Source organism: Polyodon spathula, chromosome 1, assembly GCF_017654505.1.
Source record: "Polyodon spathula isolate WHYD16114869_AA chromosome 1, ASM1765450v1, whole genome shotgun sequence".
Taxonomy (NCBI): Eukaryota; Metazoa; Chordata; class Actinopteri; order Acipenseriformes; family Polyodontidae; genus Polyodon; species Polyodon spathula.
The window spans coordinates 67532975-67557927 of record NC_054534.1 but is presented as its reverse complement, the minus strand read 5'-3'; the positions used below and the strand labels follow the sequence as shown (position 1 = coordinate 67557927).

At 36.8% G+C, this 24953-nt stretch overlaps 1 protein-coding gene across 4 annotated transcripts in view; it reads left to right on the top strand.

Annotated features, from left to right (window-relative positions):
* The window catches only part of lrba (LPS responsive beige-like anchor protein), a 283887-nt gene that overhangs the window by 193261 nt on the left and 65673 nt on the right, over window positions 1–24953 (top strand). For all 4 annotated transcript variants that reach the window (XM_041260260.1, XM_041260269.1, XM_041260252.1 and 1 more), the window contains 4 exons: window positions 16629–16746; window positions 19174–19276; window positions 23784–23899; window positions 24287–24399. In XM_041260260.1, the coding sequence (XP_041116194.1) occupies window positions 16629–16746; window positions 19174–19276; window positions 23784–23899; window positions 24287–24399 (450 nt within the window). The remainder of the gene's footprint in view (window positions 1–16628; window positions 16747–19173; window positions 19277–23783; window positions 23900–24286; window positions 24400–24953) is intronic.

Sequence of the window (24953 nt, the reverse complement as noted above, 5' to 3'; positions counted from 1 at the left end):
TGGATGAGTAAACAGGTAAATCCTAAGTAACTTAAATGAACATTAAGCAATGTGTGAATATTCTAAAACCTCTAGATGTGTGGAAGCTGAAAAATGAAACGGTTGTTTCCAGTAGTGCATTCACAGCGAATGCATTCTCTTCTGTGTTCTTATAGTAATTATGACCAATGAACTGTCCAGTCTGGAAGAAATAGCACATCCATAAAGACAGAGGCCACTCAGTTGTGACTTTCTTATGGTTCACAGGGATTAAAGGGTTTCAGAATCCTGGTTTTTAAGTAAAGTGACATTGTGGTACCAACAAATACCTTATTAATGTTGGGTAGAAAAGAGTTGCTGTTTACTGAAATGTTCTGCTGTTGTGAAATTTTGCTTGAGGGGGGTAAAATTTTAGAAAGGGTGTATACAGTAGTGGGACCAGAGTAAGGGCGACTATGTAAAAAGGCGGATAAATGAATCCTGTTTTAAGTACCATTATACACCGCTATAACTATTACTGTATTCACAGTTATTGTTTTGAGGTTTAGCTTTTATTAGGGAGCTCCCCTAAATCCCTTGTTTAGAAAGATACAGGGTATTAATGCTTGTGATAGAGTAGCCATGTGGGTGCGTGCATTCGCTGCTGAATTGATACACCCCACAGATGAACAGGATTTATTTACATATCAACACGCTGAACTCACATGACACTATCAGCAATGGCAGCGCACATGGTACATACAACACAGATTACACACACTTTGGTGTCTACAAGCTCTTAACTGATCTTCTATGTTCAATAATAAACGAACATAGATGAAGATATTGATCATGGCGGATACATGACAGATTACTGTACTTTTTATAATTGAGATATTTTTTAAATAACTAAATAAATTATTTAAAAAAATCTACACAATCAAAAAATGAACATTTGCCCAATAAGTCAGTAACAACTCCTCTTGGAAACCAATTTAAGTTTGTCCAAGCAGCTTGAGATGGAAGTGCTTCTGATTGGCCTGTTTTCAGTCCAGACGTTTTCTCAACACCAACAACCATCCTTATGTCTGTGAAACCTACTTCTAAGCAAATCAGAAACAGAAATACATCACCGACTATGGTCTGTAATGCTTTGGTAAAAAAAACTAAGGAAACCTCTTATAACTTGCTACATTGGCTGTAAATGGCAAATTTGTTTCGTCTTTTTCGTCTATATATATATATATAATATATTAGTCACAAGCCAAAGTGTGTACTGCTATTCCACCAATTTAAAGTTTACACCACTCTTTTATTTAAATTGTCTATTTTCTGTAAAAAAAAAAGAAATAAAATAACAAAAAAACCAATTGTATTGTTACATACTTGTTTTGTAACATTAACTGACATTTTTCACGTTTCAGGGGAAAAAAAAAGTAGGCTACAGCGAAAGGAGTTTTGCATGTCTAAGTTTTAACTTAAATGCATTTTAAATGCAGTAAAAACAAATCAGTGTTGTAGCAGTTTGATTTTCTTTCTCTTTTTAAGTGTTTTTTTAGTGTTGTTAATTGTGTTGTTTTTTTGTTTGTTTTTTAACCAATTTATCATCTAGTCCTAATCCTCAGTGATTTGTTCCTCAAAACTCTGTGCTCGATTTTAACCATTTTTATGTAAACATTAAGCTAGCTTTCTGACATTACCAGATATTTCATCACAAACAGTTCTACGCCAGATTGTCACAATCAAGAGAGCGGCAAACAACAGTTTACAGGCAAGGGTCTCTTATCGACAGCTGCACCTGCACTAACCTGAGCGTTTGAAATGGAAGTATCGTCACACTCTCATGCTGTTAATAACATTCTGAACTACTAGGGGTGGGACGTGACCAGGCGTGCCCCCCTATGCGTCATCACTGAGCGTGACCAAATAGCTTGATTTTTGTTTCATCACTCCACAAAACCTTTGACCAGAACTCGTATCCATCATTCAACTGCTGTTTTGCAAACTTTAAGCGGTTGTCTTTGTGACGTTTTCCTTAGAGTGGCTTTTTCCTTGGCATGCGACCATTGAGACCTTCACCATGCAATACTTAACCTATGGTTGAAATGGAAACCCCAGTCCCACTTGCAGCCAGTTCACTTTGAATATCTTTGGCAGTCCATCTTGAATTGTTATTAACCTGTCTCAATTCTTCTACTTGTTCTTGGTGAAAGAACCTTCTTTCTTCGTGACCGAGGGAGCTTTGTGACAGTACCATGAGTCTTGTACTACTTGATAATCGAAACAGTAATTGAAATTGGGACACTCAAATGCTTGGAAATCTTCTTGTATCCTTCTCCAGTTTTATGACAATAAATCATTTTCTGCCTAAGGTCTTCAGATAGGTCTTTACGTTTTTCCCATATTGACTTATTGGTAATGACAGCAATCATTCTATGCCTAACCCTTTTATACTCTTAAGAATGTTCACCTACAATCCAGCATTTTCTAGTCTTTTCTAGAATGAGGTTCTGCATTAGCAAATTGACATTTCTAGCACCTTGTAGACAGTATCTCAAGGGGTATGAATGCCTTTTAATTAGCATTTTTGGAGTTTTGCAAAAAAATATGCTTAAATAAATAATTGTAGACTATTTCTTGTAACTTGTTTTCCTTATCCACAAGAGCAAAACTTTTGCTACAAAAGATTTTTCATATAATTTTTGTTTTCATTAAATGTGTAGAAATTATACATTTCCATTGTGGTATGTAAACTTTTAACTACAAGTGTGTGTGTGTGTGTGTGTGTATATAATATATATATATATATATATATATATATATATATATATATATATATATATATATATATATATATATATATATATAATTTTTTTTTTTTTTTTCAACACTTTCCTGTATTGCAGGCAGCAGGAATTTGCTTGCGCTTTCTTTTCATCGGTTAATGAATTATTGTTTCTCAAATACCAACCAGTCTTGTTTCTTATCTCTTATACCCTGTTCACACCGCCCAATCATGATGTTTTGGGAATGGTAATCAAGAGTATTCGACTATATGCTCATTGCGCATTACTTGGATGGTGTGAATAGGGTGTTGATAATAGTGAAAATGTATAACTACGTTACGATAATCACAAAATCTGAATTAGAGGTTGAAGAAGTGTGACGAAGCGTATTACCTACTGCTTGGAATGTATATCTCTGATGAAAGGGATACAGTGGAGACAGGCTATATGTACATGTATCTGGAGAACCGCATATTAATGTATGAATCTTTTAAACCTTGAGTCTGGAGTATAAGGAGTAAGTCCTGTCAGCCTATCCATATGTTGCACTTACATTATTTCATGTACATATGATATTGGTAGCTCTAATTTTGTATGTATCGCCATGAAGTAGGTGTATATTACTAGCATACTAACATTTAACATTTTTTAAAACTATTTGAACACTGTGGGTATTCAAAGCTTTGCCTGGTAATCATTACAAATTTACATGCTACAAAATGGCTGTCAGGTTTTTGAAATAAGAGATTTGTTTGGTTCACTTTAAATGTGCCACTTTTTTTCTGGCCTATGCTCAGATTAATTATGCTAATGACAAAATGTAAACAGCATGTTTTGAAAGTTGACGGTTGAAAATTGTAATACAGACAGACACTTGAAAAAAACTAAAATAACGAGTGAAAATATGTATTCAAATAAATCACTGTGTATTATTTAATTCTGTCATTTAAAAAAATCTATCTATATATATATTTTTTTGAAGCTGTAATTGAAGCTGCTGGTATCTGTGAAATGTATTCTTAAATATATCCTGTCATTTTGTAAATATATAGAAACGCAAACATTCACTAGGACCATTTACAACTATAACAATATCATCCCTTGTCTTCAAACTGTTTCCTCTGTTTTCCAATTGAAATTTGAATGGCCTGCTATATCTAATAGTAGTTTAAGTAACATTATTGAGTAACTTCTCATTACACAGGGCAACGGCAGAAAAAAAAAAAGTTAGTTGTTGTTAATTTAAAACAGTCCATTAGGTGTTTAATAGAAGTACGGAGAATTGGTTAGGCAGCACATTTGTTGTTGATAAGAAGAAAAAAAGCATTTAGGATGTTTTTAAGGTTTTACAGCTGATAGATTCAGCATGTGTCTTGTGATTTTACTACCAAGTTTAATGGTCAAGCTTATCCCTTTCCCTTTTAGCACAGATTAGGGCATTCTCAGTAAAAATGCTAATAAGCAAGTGATCCAGCTGAAAAAAAAGGCTGCCTTAATCCCACATGTTTTCACAAATATTTGGCATCTCCTAGTGGATAGCTTTCTTGGTGCGAAAAAATAAATGTAGTTACTTATGTGGTACAATTTTATTTGAATTACTTTGTATTTTACTGCTGAAGTGTTGAAGTCTGATCTGCAGAGTATATGTAAGAAAGTTTCCTGTTTAAGGAAACAATTCATTACATGTCTGGGATCTGATGGGTTCAGTTATTTCACCTTTCAAGCCCTGAATCCCTGTGGATTTTCTTTCAGGAACACCTTTCTGCTCTTAGTCTTCAACACTGCAGCCATATTGAGTGAATGGGGTCTATTTTATATATGTTTTTTTTACCCCACCCCAATCCAATCCAATTAAGGCTCCAATAATAGGCGGATTAGGGAAAGTTTACGTCTTGGCACTCCTGCAACTCCCCCAACTTCGATTGCAAAAGGGAGCAAGGGAAAACAGAGAAAATTAAGGAGATAATGGTCAGTAATCTTAACTTGTCTGATGTTTGCGATGCTCACAATGCAGCGGAGGTTAACAAAAAAGGGGGAACAATACTTCAGAGTCTTTAACCACTTTGCAGCAAAACTTCAGCTGTCTCTTCAATTTTGTCTGTGGTCCTCATTGTTTGTGTTTTACATAAATGTAGCTCAGTCTTTCACTTCAAATCCAACTGAGTTCAGTTGACTAAATTGTGTACTGATGTAACCTGTGTACAAAAAAGTACTAAAACAGTTCACTTTGTCTTTCTCTGTTAATTTATCTATTTTTTATTGTGCTATAATGATTTATTTATTTAACGCTAAACTCTGCCTCCAGTAATTCTTCCTAAGATTTTACAATTTAATCGTTGCGTTTCACATGTACCCAAGTTCCCACTTTATTTTAATAATGTGTGTTCCTCTGTATTAGTAAATTGCCAGTTTTAAAGTGTTGCACACTGTTCAGATCACAAGTATAAGGGCAGATTGAGTCTACCCAATTTGCATATGTCTGACAAATTTCACGGTCATCTTCTCCTCACTTATGTCACCTTTATCCTGCTTTTATTCTGATTTATCCAAAAGTAGCTAGCATTGCCCTTATAGACCCAAAGGTTAAAACGCCTTGAGTCTAAACTTTAGGGAGAAAGAATGCTTGCATTCACATTTTGGGGGGGAGGGAGCCGGTGGCTGCTGTGTCCCTATATGTGGGTAATAAGTTAAAATCCAATTTCATCCTATTCAGGAGCTCTTTCTAACAACTTTGTGGCTCACTTTTTTTAAAAATTATTTATTGCGCAAAACAAATAAAAGGAGCCCTAGTTTGTTACCTTATTATTAGTGAGGTCTCTCCAGAGCCTTTTCTTCTTTCCATAACGCAATGGGTTCTGGTGGGCTAAATGTTTAATAAGTCAATGCATTAAATGCTTCGCTTCTCTTCCAATTAACCCCAAGACCACTCTAGCATTTTTGTAAATCCGCAAAAGACTTTTGTTAGGACTTTAAAGGCTAAGCTGCAAGCAAGCTGCAGGGGAACAAAACAAAAAAGGATTTAATCCTTATTAGGGTAAATTCAGACTAAATGTCCCAAAAGATTTTTTGAACAGGACAACTGCGAATGAAAGATTTTCTTCTTTTAGATCCCTGTTTTAGTTAAACTTTCATTTACATTTTTTTTAATGAATGAAAAAAAAAACATTTGATATAAAGTCCATCTTTTTAAACTTTATTTATGCATTAGTTATGATTATCCTTTCATTTTATGAGAAACATTGCATACATATAACATTTTTTCTGTAATGTCAAAGCTTTATTTCACGTCTTTTGATTTAGTGCCAGTTTGACGTAGGCAACTGTCATAATGTTTCGTAACAGTAGTTGTCAAGATTCCTTTATTAAATCTGAGAAACCAGGTCTTTCATGAAGTCTTAAAAATATTTAATTAAAATGATATATGTTGAGATTTTGTATTTTGAATACAAGTGCCATTCTTTGTACCTTGGAAAACACAACCTATTTTTTTTTTCCACAAATCTTCTTGGAGGGGGAAACAGTGCTATTCTCATGTGTCATTTAAACCACTCAACTCTTCCCCTCGAGATCCAATCAAGTACAGGTTTTTACTCCAAGCAGGTTCTGATGTAGTTCATTGAAGTGGCTAAGAGACAGTTAACTAATATAGGACCTTGTTTGCTATAGAGACCAGGACTGGAATGGATCTCGATGGCCAGTGTTGAGTACCACTGATTTAAACCAACAACAAATCCGTGTTAATTGGCTACAGAATGTGCACAAGAGGAGCTCTGCTCTGGTGCTTATGTCACTGTTTCTACAAGCTGATTTTGGCAACACTGGAGCAGACCTAGGCCACACTGGTGCTAGTGCTCATTAGGCAGCAGCTTTATCTGAATCCTCATTAATTTGATGAACTCATTTACTGATGGGGGTTGACATCTGAGTGCAAGAGCAGAAAAGGGATGCAAAGCAACGTGTAGTTTTTAAGGAGCATTTCATTCACAAAGGAAAACGCTCTATGTGGCACAGCCTTCATATTTATTAGCAATTTGTGAATCTAAGATCCTGTGGTGTTCCGCTGCCTTTTCTACTTCTGACCCTACCTTGAATAACTTATAGTAAAATATACATCCTCCCCAGTTAAATTCCACACAATAGCCAAGTGTCTCTTTGCACCTTACTTACTACAGCACAGACATGGTGCACTAAATCAGTACGTCTTGGATACACATTGGTGTAATGTTGTGCTTGTTTTTTTGGTGTGTTTTCTTTTGGGGTTGGCATTTTGAAGGTGTCTGTTTCTTTTATAGCAGGTGAAATTGCTGGCCAGGGCTGCACATGATAGTGCTACTGCTGTAGGACATCCTGTGTTTGGCAGGCAGTGTATGTACAGGACAATATAACAATATGGTGCACTGTCACAGTATGGATACTTGGATGTATATCCATGCTGTAGTGGATCCACAAATTACCTGCAAAGTTGTGAGGTGGTGGTAGCTTATCCCTTTCTGTAACATTAAAGTTGCCCCAGATTTTTGTGATCAAAATATTAAATGAAAATTATTTATTCGCTTTAAGATAATTTCTACTTAAGACAATGCCAGTATATTTAGTTAAGCTACTGGTGTGGCTCATCTCTGCAAGCTTCCCATCTGAAGTGCTTCAGAAAATCTGTTGATGCACTGCCAATATATCCCATACATTGCTCTTCACCACTACTGAAAATTAGATTTAAAAGAAACTAATACTAATCGCCCAAAAATAAAGGTCAGCTGGTGAATGCCCATTTAAATTTAATTGAACTCCGCTACACTCATGTAGATTTGTATGGATTACTGCGTATTTTTAACTCCTGGCCTTGTTTGTATTGTGACATTTAGGCCTTTTTGTATTTATTCATTCCTTTATTGTCAATATTCTCAGTAATTTCCACTGTGATTTAAAGAATCAGTGTTTATATATATATATATATATATATAGATATAGATATATATCCGATTATTATAGGCAAGGTCTTAAGTACTTTTTTCAAATTTCTGTTTTTTTTTTTTTTTTTTTTTTTTTTTTTTTTTTAATAAATAAATAAACAGATGAAGGCATTGTGAAATGTAATTGAAGAATACCCAACTGACTAAAACAAACTAGTCAGTGCCATAAATGTAAAAAGATAAATGCCGTATTGTACAGGATTTACTGTTGGGCAGACGAGCTGTCTGTGGGTTTAGGATGATAAGACTCTTATGTTATTGCTCTCTAATAAAAACAAACCAGTGTTTTTGCTTAACAGATTGAACAGCTCTTACATAAATGTACATAATAAGCAAACATTAGAATGCTTAATTTTAAATGTCACCGTTTACGTCGCCTGCTTTTTGCCCCCTATAAAGATGCTCATTTTGAGTTTGGTTTAATATGCTTTTGCCTTTGGAGGAAAATTAGGTGATTGAAGTTCAATTTGTATCCTGTTATTTACCATTTCCGCATGACTAGATGAGTAAAAGGATAATGGATGAGGGTTTTATTATTACCTTTCTGCTGAAATGAAGTGTTATAAAAGATAAGGTGAATAGATTAATGAGCATAAGGGAAAGGGGTAATCAATCAAACAGGAGACGAGATGACAATACTCTAAACTTAATAGATTTCAAAGTAAAAACCTATAGACTTATCAGTGCAGACATTCTGCTTTGGTGAAGGGCCAGAGACAACAAAATCCCTCTCCCTCCCCCCCTTAACGTTTCTCTGTCTGTATGCGTATGTGTAAGTGTTGGTGTATACCTAGGTTAGACACATATTGCTGCTGTTATCTGTTGCACGATTTAATTAAAAAAATATTTTAAAAAGAAGGCATGTTATTCACTATATGAATGAGTGATAATAGAAACCAGTGTTCCTATAATGTAACATGCCCAGTACTGTTTTATTCCTAAAAAATTGTGATGCTGATATTTTTATTCTTATTATTTAGGGGTTATTTTAAAAACGTTACTTTAGTATTGATTTGCCTATGAATAACAAAGAACATCCTCCATAAAGGTTGATATTCTGCATCAAGCAGTGCCTGTATGGCAGCTTAGCATCTGCATGCATGCTGCCTTGTTCCCTTTTCTGCAAATCTGGTGCATTCATTCATTAACCCACTATCATCCAAGGCCTGTGAGTTCAAATCCCAGTATAATTGAAGGTGGCATCAATTTACTAAGTATCTGGTCTCGATCTAAAAAGCAACAGTGTTGATCACCTTGGAGCCAGGGAAGTGAAGTAAAATGTTCGTGTCTGATGGTGGTTGTAAGATTGGGGATTGATTAAAACATACTACTTGTACCATTTAGTCCACTTGCATCGGTAACAGTATATGTTTAATTCCGCACGCTAGGCATTCTATGTCTGGACTTCCGAAAGCACCAAATGAAAAACAATGAAAAAACCACATACATACAAGAGTCCGTCACGTATCCGACTGTGGTGGGACCAGAGTAAGGTTGGATAAATGAATCAGATTTGAAATACCGTTATACACAGTATGTAACAATTACTATATTCACACAATTATTATTTTGAGATTCAGCTTTCATTAGGAAGATACCCTAAATCCATTGTTTAGAAAGATACAGGGTATTAATGCTTGTGACAGGGTAGCCATCTGCCATGTGGGTGTGTGCATTCGCTGCTGAATTATAGGCACGAGATCGAGACAGAGGTTGAAGTCAATACGCCCCGCAGGCGAACAGATTTTATTTATATATCAACACACTGAACAGCTCACATGACACTACCAGCAATGGTTGTACATGGAGTACATACAACACAGTGTGCGAAAACTTTGTTGGGTTCTACAATCTCGACTAATCTTCTCTGTTCAATAATAAACAAGCTCCTGCTTTCAGCAGTTTATCCAACTCGGTGCCCAGCTCTGGTTCTCTCTCTCTCCTTCTCTCTCTCTCTCTCTCCATCTCTACTATTTCTGGCTCCTGTCCTACTGTATAATTTAGTGTTGGATATTCTACACGGTAGTAAAGTGGATAGGTTTATGAAAAAAAAAAACACTTGGGTGACAGATAAATGGTTAGGGTGGTTGTGTGTCGGATGGACACACTGGTGCTGATAAAGTGTTGGATTGTCATTACTGGGGTACTTTGCTCTTTGGGCGAACGGTTCAGTCTCCATGCCAACCCAGTCTTTGGCATTGTATATTGTGTGGTGTGCTTAGTTTATAATGTGGACTGCTGCCCACGAAGACCACCAAACTCATTCATTTGTGACCCTTGAGCCAGATTGAAATCCAGTTAAAGCATTGATCCGCTGCTCTGTGTAGTACCAAATCCTAAAAAAGTCTACATTTGCATTAGCTTTCACTCATAGCCCTGTGACCGCACCTCAATCCTGACCTGAACACCAGCAACCTGTTAGCTGTTAGTCCTGGGATTGACAATGGTGCCAAATTGTTTTGTGTCTTTGTGATGTAGTCAAATGTACAATGGCCATATATTACAGTAAAACAAACCACAAAAAGGATATCGACCATAATGATTTATTTTACAAATAACTATGGGGCTACTAAATATTGCTTAAGTGTCAGACACTAGTATAGGTTTTTCCCTATTGTGAATTCTTTACACTTCAGGATCACTGAGGTGCATCAGTCCAGTACAAATATTATATACAAAATAAGAATTTCAGACTGTCATAAATCTGTCTGTGCTGAGCAGTGCCAAATAAAATAGATCTACCCGTCAAGAGTGACATCAATTTGCCAGTCGGTGCATGTATCAAAGAGTGTTCTTATGGGAGCCTCTGAAAATATCAATATCGTTGGTTAATATAAATTAAATTAATTTTTAAAGCTGGGCTAAAGGTTGACACCTGAAAAATTGCATTACTTTGCAGAATAGAAATCTCTGTCTTCTAGTGAAATTTCAAGTCAAGAGGCCAAGTCATTTTCACAATCTTCAATGGAAGCAGTGAAATATGAACTTCATTGTCAGCCGGGCTTAAAGCGATAAGGTAAAATGAGTTGATATATCATTTGCTTGGAGTTTATTATCCCCATCAGTGATTGCAAGGGAAAAGCAGAAGAGGTTGAGGTTTTGTTTTTGTTTTTTCATGCAATTAATGCATAGTGGCTTGACAGAAATGTTGAAAGGGTTTGTTTTTATGGACTTTTTTGTTAATTCTGCATTATTATCTAAGAAAATTTGCGTCTGTGGTTAGCAAATACATGTGTTATGTTAAGTATCCCTGTGAGGGAGCTTATTTGCTTGTCTATCCACTGCCGACACAGCTATTTCAACTGTTAGAATCGCCTAAACCATTTGTGATACCAACCTCATATGTTCGGTCTTATGAAAACATCTTGGGCTAAATTTAATCGTACACTTCACTGTGATATGTAACATAAGATGGTTGCCATATTGAGTGTCTTTTTGATTTCCATTTGATAAATAGCTACACTTTCAGATACTGTATTTGCCTCATTCAGGTATATTCTATGATTCTAGGCCAAGTTTGGTAATGTGAAAAAATGAACTCTTCTATAGCATTGGATTTTACAAAGCTCCCTCTGCCCACTGCCAAAGCCTCATACTTAGGCTTAGTTAGGCTTAGGGTAACCCTAACGTTAAGCTTGATTATCTTAATATTAGGTACACAGCTACATTCTACAGGGTTAAAAACTAACAATACTGTGGTGCTAGTCCTGATGTAAACTTACTAGCCCTGATGTGAAATGCCTACGCTGGAATCAACAACAACAGTTGGGGTCCCTAAAAAAGAGGCTTACATTTCCCAAAAAATCTAACACCGTTTTATAAATTTTGCCTTTTTTTTTTTTTTTTTTTTTTAAATGAACAAAGGCACCTTAGTACAGATCGATCAATCACCTGTTTGCAACTCTACTAAAGCATTAAGGTACGACAGGGGAGTGGGTTAACATGAGAACCACATATTTATGGGTTGATTCAGTTCTGTTTCTGTTGCCGTTTTTCTTTTCAAGTAAAGTTAATTATTGGTACCGGTACTTTGTCAGATTCAGGAAATTGATCTTCATAGTATTCATCAAATTTTGTTCCACTAAAAAGATCAAATTTTGATTCTGAGTCGTCCTGTTATGTTTAATAATAATTTAAAGATATTAAATGTTGTAGAATAATGGCGTATGAATTTAAATTCCAAGCTTTTGGTGATGCGTTTGCGTTGAAAGGTTGTGTGGGATTAATGTATAGCTGATAGACCACAGCTAACCAATCAGGAAGCAGGATTTTTCTAAGCAGGTTTATAATGAGCTGTACTGTGTGCTGAGAAACTGACACACCAGACGGGATGACAAAGGAAAAAAATTATCTCGGCAGTGTCACCTTGACGACCATGAAGCTCCGTCTGAAATTGACACAGAGGACACAAATAAAATGTTTATTTTATTGTTACTTACATGTGTTGTTGTTTACAGAACTGCTGGGTGGTTTGTGTCGGTTACAGCCTATAAGTGATTCATTAACTATGAATTACTACCTACAGTAATTAATGTACTCAGAGGGAAACAGAGAACTTTTCAAGAAAGCTGGGAGAATTTGTATCAGTGGATTTGTATATGTGAAGGCTCGCCTACTGATTTGTCAAAGCCGCCAGTGAATGTTTTACTTTTTAAACGCTGCAATAACAGTTCTGATTGTGAAGCATCCACACTATAATTTGGCAGAACAGAACTATGCGGGACCTTATTTTTGCTTGAGCCTCGGAGCACTCACGGAATCGCAGCCTATGCACCTATTATCAATGATTTTAAATCCTGGTTTTCAAACGAACTAATTATCACTCACAAGAGTGACCAGAATTATTCTGGGCTTAAAAGGCATGTCATATGCAGACAGGCTAAAAGAATTGAATTTGTTCAGTCTTGAACAAAGAAGACTACGTGGCGACCTAATTCAAGCATTCAAAATTCTAAAAGGTGTTGACAGTGTCGACCCAAGGGACTGTTTCAGCCTGAAAAAAGAAACAAGGACCAGGGGTCACAAATGGAGATTAGACAAAGGGGCATTCAGAACAGAAAATAGGAGACACTTTTTTACACAGAGAATTGTGAGGGTCTGGAATCAACTTCCCAGTAATGTTGTTGAAGCTGACACCCTGGGATCCTTCAAGAAGCTGCTTGATGAGATTCTGGGATCAATAAGCTACTAACAACCAAACAAGCAAGATGGGCCGAATGGCCTCCTCTCGTTTGTAAACTTTCTTATGTTCTTAAGTACCGTATTGGTATAAGAAAAATATGTTTTAAAAAAAAAAAGTTATTTCAGCTTCCAGTCACTTAAAATACGCTGATGATAATGTAAACAACCCCAAGCTACAGACAGTGAGTCCCAAACTTTAAAGGTGTTACCTTTGTTTATAGGTAAGAACTCAGCTTTATTATGAATATATTGTGTTATGTTTCAAGCAACATATTACAATAATGTTCATTATGGTAATTGTTTATTTTATTAATTAAGATGTTTAGTAAAACATGGTATATTTTTAGTACAGTACTTTTAGTTTCAGTACAGAAAGCTGGTATTTCAGGTTTCCCTGGATGTTTGGAGCACATCAGTGCGATCTGGCAGCAAATTCAAACAGCTCCATGTGACATGCCTAGATTTAGCTAATGCATATAGTTCAGTACCACATAAGCTTCTTTGGGGAGCATTTGATTTTTTCAGTGTACCAAGCACAATAACAAACTTAGTGAAAGCCTACTTCAGAGATTTGCAATTTTGTTTTTCAACTTCAGAGTTAACCACTACCTGGCACCATTTCTCCACTGGCTTTTACCATGGCAATGGAAATAATTATTAGGGCGTGAAAATGGGAGGAGAACTCTTGGCTTCTGGAATGCAACTGCTACCAATTAGAGCACACATGGAAGACATGACAATCATGACTACAACAATAGCCTGCACTAATTGGTTATTGGGCAAACTAATCAATAACATTGAATGGGCATGAATGCAATTCAAGCCCACTAAATCAAAGACCATCTCTATAATTAAAGTACTGTAGAGTAGTGGATAACAGGTTCTACATTAATGGTAAGGCAGTACTAACAGTGTCTGAGAAGCCTGTGAAAAGTCTTGGGAGATGGTATGATGGGGACCTAAAGGACAAAGTTCTTGTGGGAGAAGTGAGACAGCAAGCAGTGCAAGGGTCGAAAAGCATAGACAGCAGCGCTTTACCGGGCAAACATAAACTAATTTCAGTTTGGCTTCTGCCAAGACTTATGTGGCCCCTCACTGTATATGAGTTTTCCTTGACAGCAGCAGAAGAAGCTGTAATCCGTTCATACGTCAGGAAATGGTTAGGAGTTCCACATTGCCTCAGCAGAGTGGGACTGTATGGAAAAGGGATATTGCAGCTGCCGGTCTCAACTCTGAGGAGTTTAAGTGCGCCAAGGTTCGAACTTATCTGAAATAGCAGAGAGGAGCAGCAGCTGGCTCTGGTTGAGACGAAAAGATTCTGGTTGGGGACCTCAAGCATTGTAGAAAGAAAGCAAAGCCAGTGTATAGGAAGATAAGTAAGCTAGGCTTAGTTGAGTGGGGGACGGAAGTGGGTGATGCTGGGATGCTAGTCGAGTCCTGTTAAGGTGTTGTGGGCTAGTCGACAAAACACCAAGGATGGAAGGTGCCCACTTGAAGACCCCAGAGAAGTACTACTCAGCTCAGTCCTGACGGTTGTCATGGCGTTGCTCTAGGGAGGCTGCACAGTGCTTGATCCCTGGAGTGAGCATTGCAGCCATTGTGTGTGCTAATGCGCCAGGGAGGCAGAATAGCCTGATCTCTGGTGCCAGCAGTACACTTCAGCCATCAACACCAGGCAGAAAGATATCAACATCATCAGATGGAAGGAAATGCAGATGGATCACATTAGTTTACAGTAAAATAAGCTATGTCTTAGCTGGTGCTTATCTTGGGGAGAGCTGAATCCAATATCAGCATGAAGTTTTCACGCCTACTCTCATGTAATGGAAATCATAGAGAGAGTTCGATAATAATTATTTCCGTTTAAGCCATCGCTTGCTGTTTTTGCCATTGTGTAGGATTTGTGTGTTTAATCCCAAATAAGTGAGTTGTGGCTCTTAAATTTTGCTTTACTATAACAATGAATGTGCATGTTTTTAAATCAACCCTCATACATAGTTAGAGATTTAAAATGAAATGTTGAACAGTGGTACTTTTTGAACAGTTCCCAGCTGTGGGAGGAAGTACATTACCAGAATTTACACGTGCAATGCAGAGCATTCTCTCTATCCATTGCTATTGTAAGAAGGAAAAAAAAATCAGATGGAATTAGGAAATCACATGATTTCGCTTCACACAGGAATTATATCCAGTGCTGGGTTTTAACATACATAGTATTGTAGTTCTGAAAAACATACAGGGAATAATATAAAAATGAATTAATTGTATTACAAAAAATAATGGAACCTAAACACATCGATTTTGTTTTTTTCCTTATTCCACTTATTTCAACAGCAAGTTTATATATATATATATATATATATATATATATATATATATATATATATAGATATATATATATATATATATATATATATAAAAATTATTAAAAAAACATGTAGACAAGACTGTGCTTGTGATGTGGTTTCCATGGCAACTTCCTCTTAGGAGGCCCATACCTCTGTCTTGTGTCCTGTCAGTGAGTATAGTGCCAGAGACCTGCAAAGTTCCATAGATGGGCAGCTTCCACCTAATCTAGATTTAATTGAACTCCAGAGACTTTGAAGTGAAGCTGCCGAGCAGGCAGATACTATTCCAGGGAGACATGAGGGTCTGTGCTCAGCTAGGCCACAGCTGCTTCCCCACTACTGTCACCTTCTTTTAATGAGTACTTTAAAGAACTGTTATTATGAACCCTTGTGGCATACTTTCCTTATTTAAATATTTTTGATTAATGCCGCATTCGGCACAGTGGCAGAGCAAGTCGCCCTCTCTGGTTGTCCCTGAACACCTTCATAATTAAGCTTTGAAATGAAAAGGCAAAAACTGAGGCAACAATGAAACAAAGTGGGTTAGGGCTAAAGATAGGATTAGTTTGAATTGTGTAGGCAGACTAAGCATCTGTGTCTGTCAAGCGGGATGACAGGCATTGTAACAAGTTACTCTGACAACCGCTTACTCCATGGAGAGATTAGGCTGAGTTCATCTGCAGGTTTTTGTTTAGCTTTAGCTGACAAAATGATACTTAACCTCTTATATAGGCAGCCCTTTGCTTTCAGAATTACTGAATATCAGATTAATGGAAGCTTTAGCACAAGGGGGAAAGAAACACCTTCAATTTGTTGTACTTTTCTGCTGGTCTGCTATATGTTTTCTCTTTACCGTACTGGCATTTATCATTCCCACACGTAAAGGGAGGAGTGGTAAACATGGAGTGGTACTCCAGATGTGTGGAAATGTCTCAAATATTTTAGTGTCAGCTGTAAGCATGTAGTAAGAAATGCTAATACATCTTCAGTGCACACCTACAAATAACTTGCCTAAAAAGTGAGTACATTCAAAATATGTAAACCAATTTACCGCAAGTCTTTCTGATGATCAACACCTTATAGATTCCTTTATAATATCACATTATTCTTCTAAGGCAATGTGGCTATTTTTTGTCAGTTTAAGTGGCATGTTCTTGGGGTATTAAATCTTGTGCATTATCCTGTTTAAAAATGAATATTTTCTTATTTTTCTATTTTGATGTTATCATCAATCGCATGGTTTGTCATCTGATTATAATTTTTTTTATTATTTTTTTATTTTTTTATTTTTTAATTAGTAGGTCAGTTATATTCATGAATCCTACTTTTGAAACCCATAGTTCAATAGTGCTTAAATGAACTGAAATGGCCTTTTTGCCCTCTAGATTCTCGCCTACACTGAAGGACTCCATGGAAAATGGCTCTTCACAGAGATTCGGGCCGTCTTCTCAAGGCGCTATTTGCTACAGAACACTGCGCTGGAAATATTCATGGCAAACAGAAGTAAGCTTTTCTTCAAGTTTAATTACGCACAAGAAGAAATACAAATTGTTTGAACTAATACAACTTGCTATTTATATTAATTAAGCTTTTGCATCAGGTAAAGAGACTATACTGTAGCATAATGTATACTATAAATTAGTATTAACTACTGAGGTGAAATTAAATACAGAACAACAAACTAACTAACTAACAAATTGTATTTTATGTAGTGCTGGGACAAATATCTGAATATTCAACCAAATATCTTTTGACGTGTGTTCGGGTACAAAATTCAGATGTTGCTACAAATGACAAAAAATACCTTCACTTATTTACCGCCTCAGCAGAAATTGTGTGACAGTTTAAAAAATGGCAAATGAAAAAGAACTCTGTGATATGTGAGATTTTATATCTATAAAAACACAGGATCAACAGAGCAGCTCTCGAGCCTCTATTGAAAAGTTTTAGACAGCAAAAAGTAAACAAACCATATTATGCACGCACACACGTAGTGATCTCTATGGAAAGCCATCTGGGTCAAAAAAGCATTGTGCTGCTTTAGAGCAAGTCAGAATCTCAAGGGACAGAAATAAGGCAAGCACATTATTCTGAAATGCCTCACTTAAACAGTGCCCAACTTGCTGGAAATGTTGTGTAGTGATTTTTATATAGGTTGTATATATTATATTTTTTGTTGCCGCTTTATGTGGAATGTAACAAAAACGAGAACCAAAACGCCATTTCAAAGTTTGTTTTATTTGAAGCATTTAAAGTTAAATTTCAGTTTTCGTTTGCTTGTTTAACTACAAAAAGGCACAAGTAAACCTCATGTTTTTACTTTATGAAAATGTTTCTATGGCCACCGTTTACTGCGAAGATGGCAAGGAACGTGGTGTCAACTTTATGTACTAATTATTTCGGGAATAAGCAAAACAGCGTTTAACTTGAACTGCTATTTGGCATCCTTTGTTTTATAGTTAATTCACAGGCATTTTTCTATTTTAACGTGCTGCATATTGTAACGTCTTGCTGTAAGATAAAGGCACACACACAGGGGCCACGCCCCCCTGCCCCCCCAGCTATGCTGTCTCTGCCTGCATTCTGAGCAATATAATGGCTTTTATTACTTTTTGAAAAACGACTATCTGAGCGAATATTTAAATTGAGCGAATATCCAAACATGAAAATCCTGTGTAGGTCATGTTCGGATATTCAGATATTATGTCAACGCACTACAAAACACTGTCAATTGAAAGATTAGGTAGCAGAGAATTTCTTTTTCTATCAAATAGAAAAGTAAACCATTTTTTTCTATTTCCTTCTGCGAGTCATTTTATGGTTTAAGAGCAACCCTTGATAGCATAGTACCTTAATAGTATTATTTGTTTTATTTGATAGTAGCTTGAAGTGGCTTGTGACTTGATGACCAAAGGCATTTATAAATACCTCTTGTTTGTTAACAAATTACCATCTGTGTTACAAGAAACATAATGAACACTATTTGTAAATGCTGTGAGTGATTTGTTGTAATTGACTTTCCACATTCTTAAATAAAATCAGATAGTCCTGGGTTTATTGCAGATCAATACCAACTGCAGAACACTGTAGAATTGTTCTTAAAAGTAAATGCTTGCTAGAATGTCTAATAGAAGTATAAAACTAATAAAAACCAAAAATCAATAGATTTTTTTATTTTTTTTTTACCTTTAAAATATTTCTTATTTCCCATATACTGTATTTACCATTTTAAACCTCTTCAAATCCCTGGTGGGTGCTTTTTCTTTGTTAGTTTACCTTAATAGCGTTGCAGTTCCAGCAGTTTTCCAGGTAGATACTTGCTCAAGCCATGTCCTTGTATTCTTAACTTCATAACTCATAATGGTGGAGGATCTCCTGGCTTTGATTATAAAAAAAATTGTATGTACTTTTTGTTTTTCTTTAAACTTTGATTATTTCACTAAACACAGTTAAATGATCTATACTCAGAGACGTAAACTTGGTTGAATTAGGCCTTGTTGTTTAAAAAAAAAAAAAAAAAAAAAAAAAAAAAAAAAAAGACATTTTTATTATTATTATTATTTATTATTTTTTAATAAGCTTATTAGTATGTCTCAAAATGTGGTTGCCTAGTTTGTCTGTATTAACATTTACATATGCTAAACAACATGTTTTAATTCCAAAAAAAAAAAAAAAAAGTGTTTTCATAAAAATATATTGGATGCAATGATGTCCACATGGCCACATTTTCATGAGCTCTTGGCAGCATGATGATTATTAAATTGAATGTATTAATTTGGATTGTGCTTGAACTGAAAGAACATACACAATGATTTGATTTATTTAGAGGCTAAAGGTCTTAAACAGCAGCATCTGCTCTATATAGGAACAATCTGCAACAAGTTATGTTGTATTCCACGCTCATTTTTGTCATTGTTTGTTTCACTGCAGCTGCTGTCATGCTCAATTTTCCAGACCAGGCTACAATAAAGAAAGTTGTTCACTGCCTACCGCGTGTTGGAGTTGGGACGAATTTTGGTTTACCACAGACCAGGTAACATAGCCTGAAATTGTACTAAATGCACTCCCTATATTAACACCACTGAGTCTTGAGCACCACCTGCCTGCTATGACCACCTCCAATGAGAGACAGGGCTCAGTGACTGCTTCTCCGCATGCAAGACAGAGTCACTCTCTGATAGCTCTTTAAGAAAAAACATATTCTCGGGGCTCCCAAGTGGCGCATCCAGTTAAGGCACCGGCGTGAGTGCAGGATGCGTCCCGTAGCCTGGACGTCGCCAGTTCGAGTCTGGGCTATTCCACAGCCGACCGTGGACGGGAGTTCCCAGGAGGCGATGCTCAAATAGGTCAGCAAGGGTGCCCTTGGCTCACCGTGCACCAGCGACCCCTGTAATCTGGCCGGGCGCCTGCGGGCTTGCCTGTTAGCTGCCTGGGAGCTGCGATGTCCTCCGACGGTGTAGCCCCTGGATGGTTGGGTGGTGAATCTGCAGTGTGTAAAGAAGCAGTTGGCTGATAGCACATCCTGAGTCAGCGTAGGGGTGGTAGCAGTGAGCTGAGTCTAAAAAATAAATAAATAAATAAATAAATAAAAATTGGACATTTCAAATTGGGAGAAACTACCAAAAAATAAAAATAAAATTCATATAGAATTCTCATCAGAGAATGTGAGCAGAGCAGGGCGTGACAATTTCGCTCATCGCTCATAATATCCTCTGCTCTTTCTTCCATTCTGCTCCACTGCTTGCGATTCCCGCTCCGCTCTCCCACTCCCTACAAAATAGGCACGCAACTACCCTGTTCCTCTCCCACCACTCCCATATAAAATTGGCTCGCTCCGCACCTCTCACCCTCTCTGCCGGTCATACAGATTTACCTTGAAACATTTTAATGAGCGATAATATGAAAATAGTATTTAAGCATTAACTTTTGGGGGGGAAAAAAAAAATTAAAGAAGAAATTAAATGCTTTTAACTCACCTCACTGCTCATCTACTTAGCTTCTTGCAAGAGCCCAGGTGGACAAATGCTGATAGTGTTACTCACCTATACAAAACTAGAAAGCAAATTGGTGCATATTGTACAAGGCTAGTTCACTTCAGTTCAGACCTATCCAGGCATTTACCATGTGCAACTCTGAAGAAGTCAGTACTGCTCTACCACTACAAGAGGACATTTCCGCTCAGATAATTTTGACATCAGTCGTGGAGCCTTCCTCGGAACTGATAACTCTGGATGAAGAGCATCAGCATCCGGGATGATATTTGTCACTTTTCTGAATCTTGAAGTGATTTGAGAGTTTTTTTTTTTTCTTCCAGTAGCTTATGGCAGAAGCACAGTCCAGTGGTTTAGGGAAATTAAGTTTAGATAATCTGCAGCCTCTAACTGTAAGGGCTTTGGAGGCTCTGCACATTCACCTATGGGACAAAAGGTCCTAAATTGTAATGTTGCATGGAGATTAGGTCAGTTAGACTTACTCCTTTTAGCAGTCCTCGTCCACCAAGCAGAGTGGAGCATGGAAATCATGTGCCAGTAAACATGCCTTTCTTTCAGATAAAATCTAAAATATAATAAGACATAAAATATTGCAGAAATCTGGCTTTGTTTTCAGCAGTACCAGACATTATTGATAACTAAAATTCAACATATGCAAGGTAACTTTAAACTGTTGTCATGCAGTTCAAATAAAAGTTTAATCGTGAAAGATACATGCTACCTTTTACCTTCACCTTTAAGTGTGAATTTGTTTTTAGAGTGTATTTCAGTGCTTGCCTTGAAGGGAAATCCAGTTTAAGTCCAAATGTCTCTACACCACTAATGACAATAACGTGAAGGTTATCTTATTGACACTTGCACCACAATGTCTTCCAGATCAAGTGTTATCCAGCAGGTCTAGGTTGCTCCTAATCTTGATGATGATCTTAGCTATACTTGAAGCATTCTCAAGAACCCAAAAACACCTCATAAAAGCCCCCAAAGTAAAGTGAAGTTGTAATACTGTTTTCTCAAATGTCCTCCAATTATTAAGGCTGCAGGGGAAGGGCTACAGTTAAAATATAATATGTATTCAAATAAACACAGGATAATTTTTGTCCTCAGTCATTCAATGTCAGGCCCATAAATCAGAGGGTGAAACAACACTGTAGTGTCAGGCTTGCCCCTGCTGAACTTGTACAGCTGTGAAACTGAGCTTTTCACAGAGCAACATGAATGAAGCCCGTGGCGTGTGGCAATCTCCAGTTGCCAGTTAGCAATTTTTTTTGTTGCTCTCTCTCCCTCATTAGTTTTTTTTTTTTTTTTCTTCTATTTTTAAGATGCCATTACAGGGTATGAAACTGAACAGGAAGAGTTAGGAGCATGATCAAAATTTCAGAAAGATTCTAATGACTGTAATCTTGTACACTGACAGTGATTAATACCTTAATTTGCTATTGTTTTAATTGGATTGCCAGTAATTTGTTTTAGGTCCTTCATACATCATTCCCCTGGAGCTAGAGTTTACATATGGTGCAGTGAGACAGAGATGCCCTGTTCACACCGTTTTAGAAGTTTAGCTACTTTTATATTTAGTTCAGTTTTTATGTCTTTTCCTGCACAAAAACAAATAAGTAAATGGTGAAAACTAAAAAGAAATGGTGATAATAGTTAGTGTACCAACTGACGTTTTATGTATTGGACCAGAGGTTTTGGTTTCCTTGTAAACTTCACCATAATAATTGATACAGAACCAAAAAAATCTAGAAGGTATGTATATATATATATATATATATATATATATATATATATATATATATATATATATAATATATATACACACACACACACACACACACACACACACACTCACTACCGGTGAAAAGTTTTAGAACACCTCAATTTTTCCAGTTTTTATTGAAATTTACGCAGTTTAATGTCTCAATGTACTCTGAAATTAAAGCATAGAACAAATAAACAATTGGAGATAAAAAAGAAATCATGGAATCGTTTTGTTTAACAAAATTTAATCTAAATTTTTGACTAAGTAGCCACCTTTTGCAGATATAACAGCTGAACACACTCGTGGCATTCTTTCTACAATGGAAATCAAATATTGTTTGGAAAGTTCTTTCCAACACTGTTGCAGAAGTTCCCACAAATGTGTTGCACTTGTAGGTTGCTTTGCTTTCACCCTTCTGTCCAGTTCATCCCAAACCAGCTCGATGGGGTTTAAGTCTGGAGACTGTGCTGGCCATTCCATGATTTGAAGCCTACCGTCTTGTTCTTTTCTTCTAAGGTAGTTCTGACATAGCCTGGAGGTATGTTTTGGGTCATTATCTTGCTGTAGGATGAACCCCTGACCAACTAGGCGTATACCAGAGGGTATTGCATGGCGCTGCAAAATGCTGTGGTAGCCGTTTTGGTTCAGGGTGCCACTCACTCTGTGCAAGTCGCCGACTATGGATCCAGCAAAAGAGCCCCAGATCATCACGCTTCCTCCTCCATGTTTGACAGTTGGTGTCACACACAAGGAACCATCCTTTCGCCTACTTGACGGCGTACAAAAACCCTGCGTGATGAACCGAAGATTTCAAATTTTGATTCATCGGTCCATAAGACCTTCTTCCAGTCTTCAGTAGTCAACTGGCGGTGCTTCATGGCCCAGGCAAGCCTCTTTTTCTTATTTTGCCATCTTAGCAATGGCTTTCTTACTGCCACTTGACCTGTCAAACCTGCAGCTCGAAGTCTTCTCTTCACAGTTGAAACTGAGACTTGCTTACTTCGACCAGTGTTAAGCTGTGCATGAAGCTGTTGTCCTGTGAGCCGCCTATCACGCAAGCTGTTGACTCTCAGAAACTTGTCTTCTGATTCTGTTGTGGCTTTGGGTCTGCCAGACCTCTTCCTGTCAGAGTTTCCTCCAGTTTCCAAGTGCCTTTTGATGGTGTAGGAAACTGTACTCACTGACACCTTGGCTTTCTTTGCAATTTCTTTAAAGGAAAGACCTACACTTTTAAGGGTTATAATGGTCTGTCTGTCTTCCTTTGTTAATTGCCTTTTTCTCGCCATTATGATAGGAATATGCTACTTCCTGCGGTACAATACTGTCCAAATAATGCTTAAGAGGGTGTAGTAACACAGTCTGTTCCAACACTGCTTTTATACAGACAGAGGGTTTGTAAGTAATCAACAAAAGTTGGGACACCTGTAGGAATTGTTAGCGTCAATTTTCAAGGCTTAATTTCCATTGCTGCAGAACAGCTGTAAGTTGTTAACCCATTACTTGTTCCCTGAAAAAGGCCTTTTTGTGTAACTCTGAAATGTACATTATTTTTCAGTTTTTAGTAACCTAAACTTTTTTTTTTAACCTCTGGCAGTTTACCGCTTACCTTTGTACCATTTCAGGTTATTCACTGGACTTGGAACTGCTTAAATTTCAATAAAAACTGGAAAAATGGGGGTGTTCTAAAAAAAATCAGTTGTCTAGGGGGTGTGTGTGTGTGTGTGTGTGTGTGTGTGTGTACATATAGACCTGACATTTTAAGATTTATAATGATGATATTTTTCTAGGCGTATCAGTTTGGCAAGCCCTAAACAACTCTACAAAGCTTCTAACATGACCCAGCGCTGGCAACGCAGAGAGATCTCAAACTTTGAGTACCTCATCTTCCTCAATACAATATCTGGTAAGAGTGACTTCAGCTCGAGAACAGCCAGAAAAAAATGCATTTAATATATTTCCACCAGAAACTATGCAATTAGTGTCACACGTCCTTTACATTTTTTAAAATGATTGCTTTCAGAGCAGCCGACATTGTTGTTATACTTCTTGCATAGTCCTTGGAAACTTGCCTTTTTGAAGTTTCGATTTTATGTTTCTTCATAAAGTCTGTGCTGGTGGGGAAAAAAGCATCACAATTGTTTTCTGTTACTTTAACAATGTCATTCCTAAAGGTATTGGATAATGTGCACATTCATAAGTTTAGAGCCAAACTTGTGTTTGAGTTGGCTGACATGTTACAACCTTTTCTTTTCATTGTTCGTCTTTTTTTGTTTTTGTTTTTTGTTGCTAGGACGGACTTTCAACGACTTGAATCAGTACCCCGTGTTCCCTTGGGTTATCACCAACTATGATTCGGAAGAGCTGGATTTGACACTGCCCAGTAATTTCAGAGATTTGTCCAAGGTATTTTGCATTGGAGCATGTTCTTATGATTGACAAGCCTATGGAATTGATTATCAACTTCCGAGTTAAAGTCCCGTTCCACTCACACTTTGTTTTCATTTTGCAGTTTACTGCATCAGTTGTCAGGTATTTCACTGATGAGTCTTGAGTTCAGGACCAGCCCATGCAAAAGGACAGTGAGTCATAGGAAATAAAGAAGTCATTGAAATCAAGTGATATGACAGCTGTGTGGGACCCTTGTGGAGTTGTTCAAATTGAAGTCCCCAGTGAACATAAAGCAACTCAGATTGGGGGTTAAAACCAAAGTGGCAGAGCAGTGTTGTGTAGGCTGATACTGTACAATATTAAGTCAAGTTTAAATTGCTAATGTTTTATTGGAAAGAAAAGCAAAACCAGTTTAATGTCTAATATATTTTCTGCAGGTTTTTTTTTTTTTTTTTTTTTTACTCTGTTATGGTGCAGTGCAGCAGTGTAAAGAAAATGTATATCCATATAAGTAGATTAGGTTTGTTTGTTTGTGGTATGGTAGTGGAAAAAAGTAATTTATTATTATT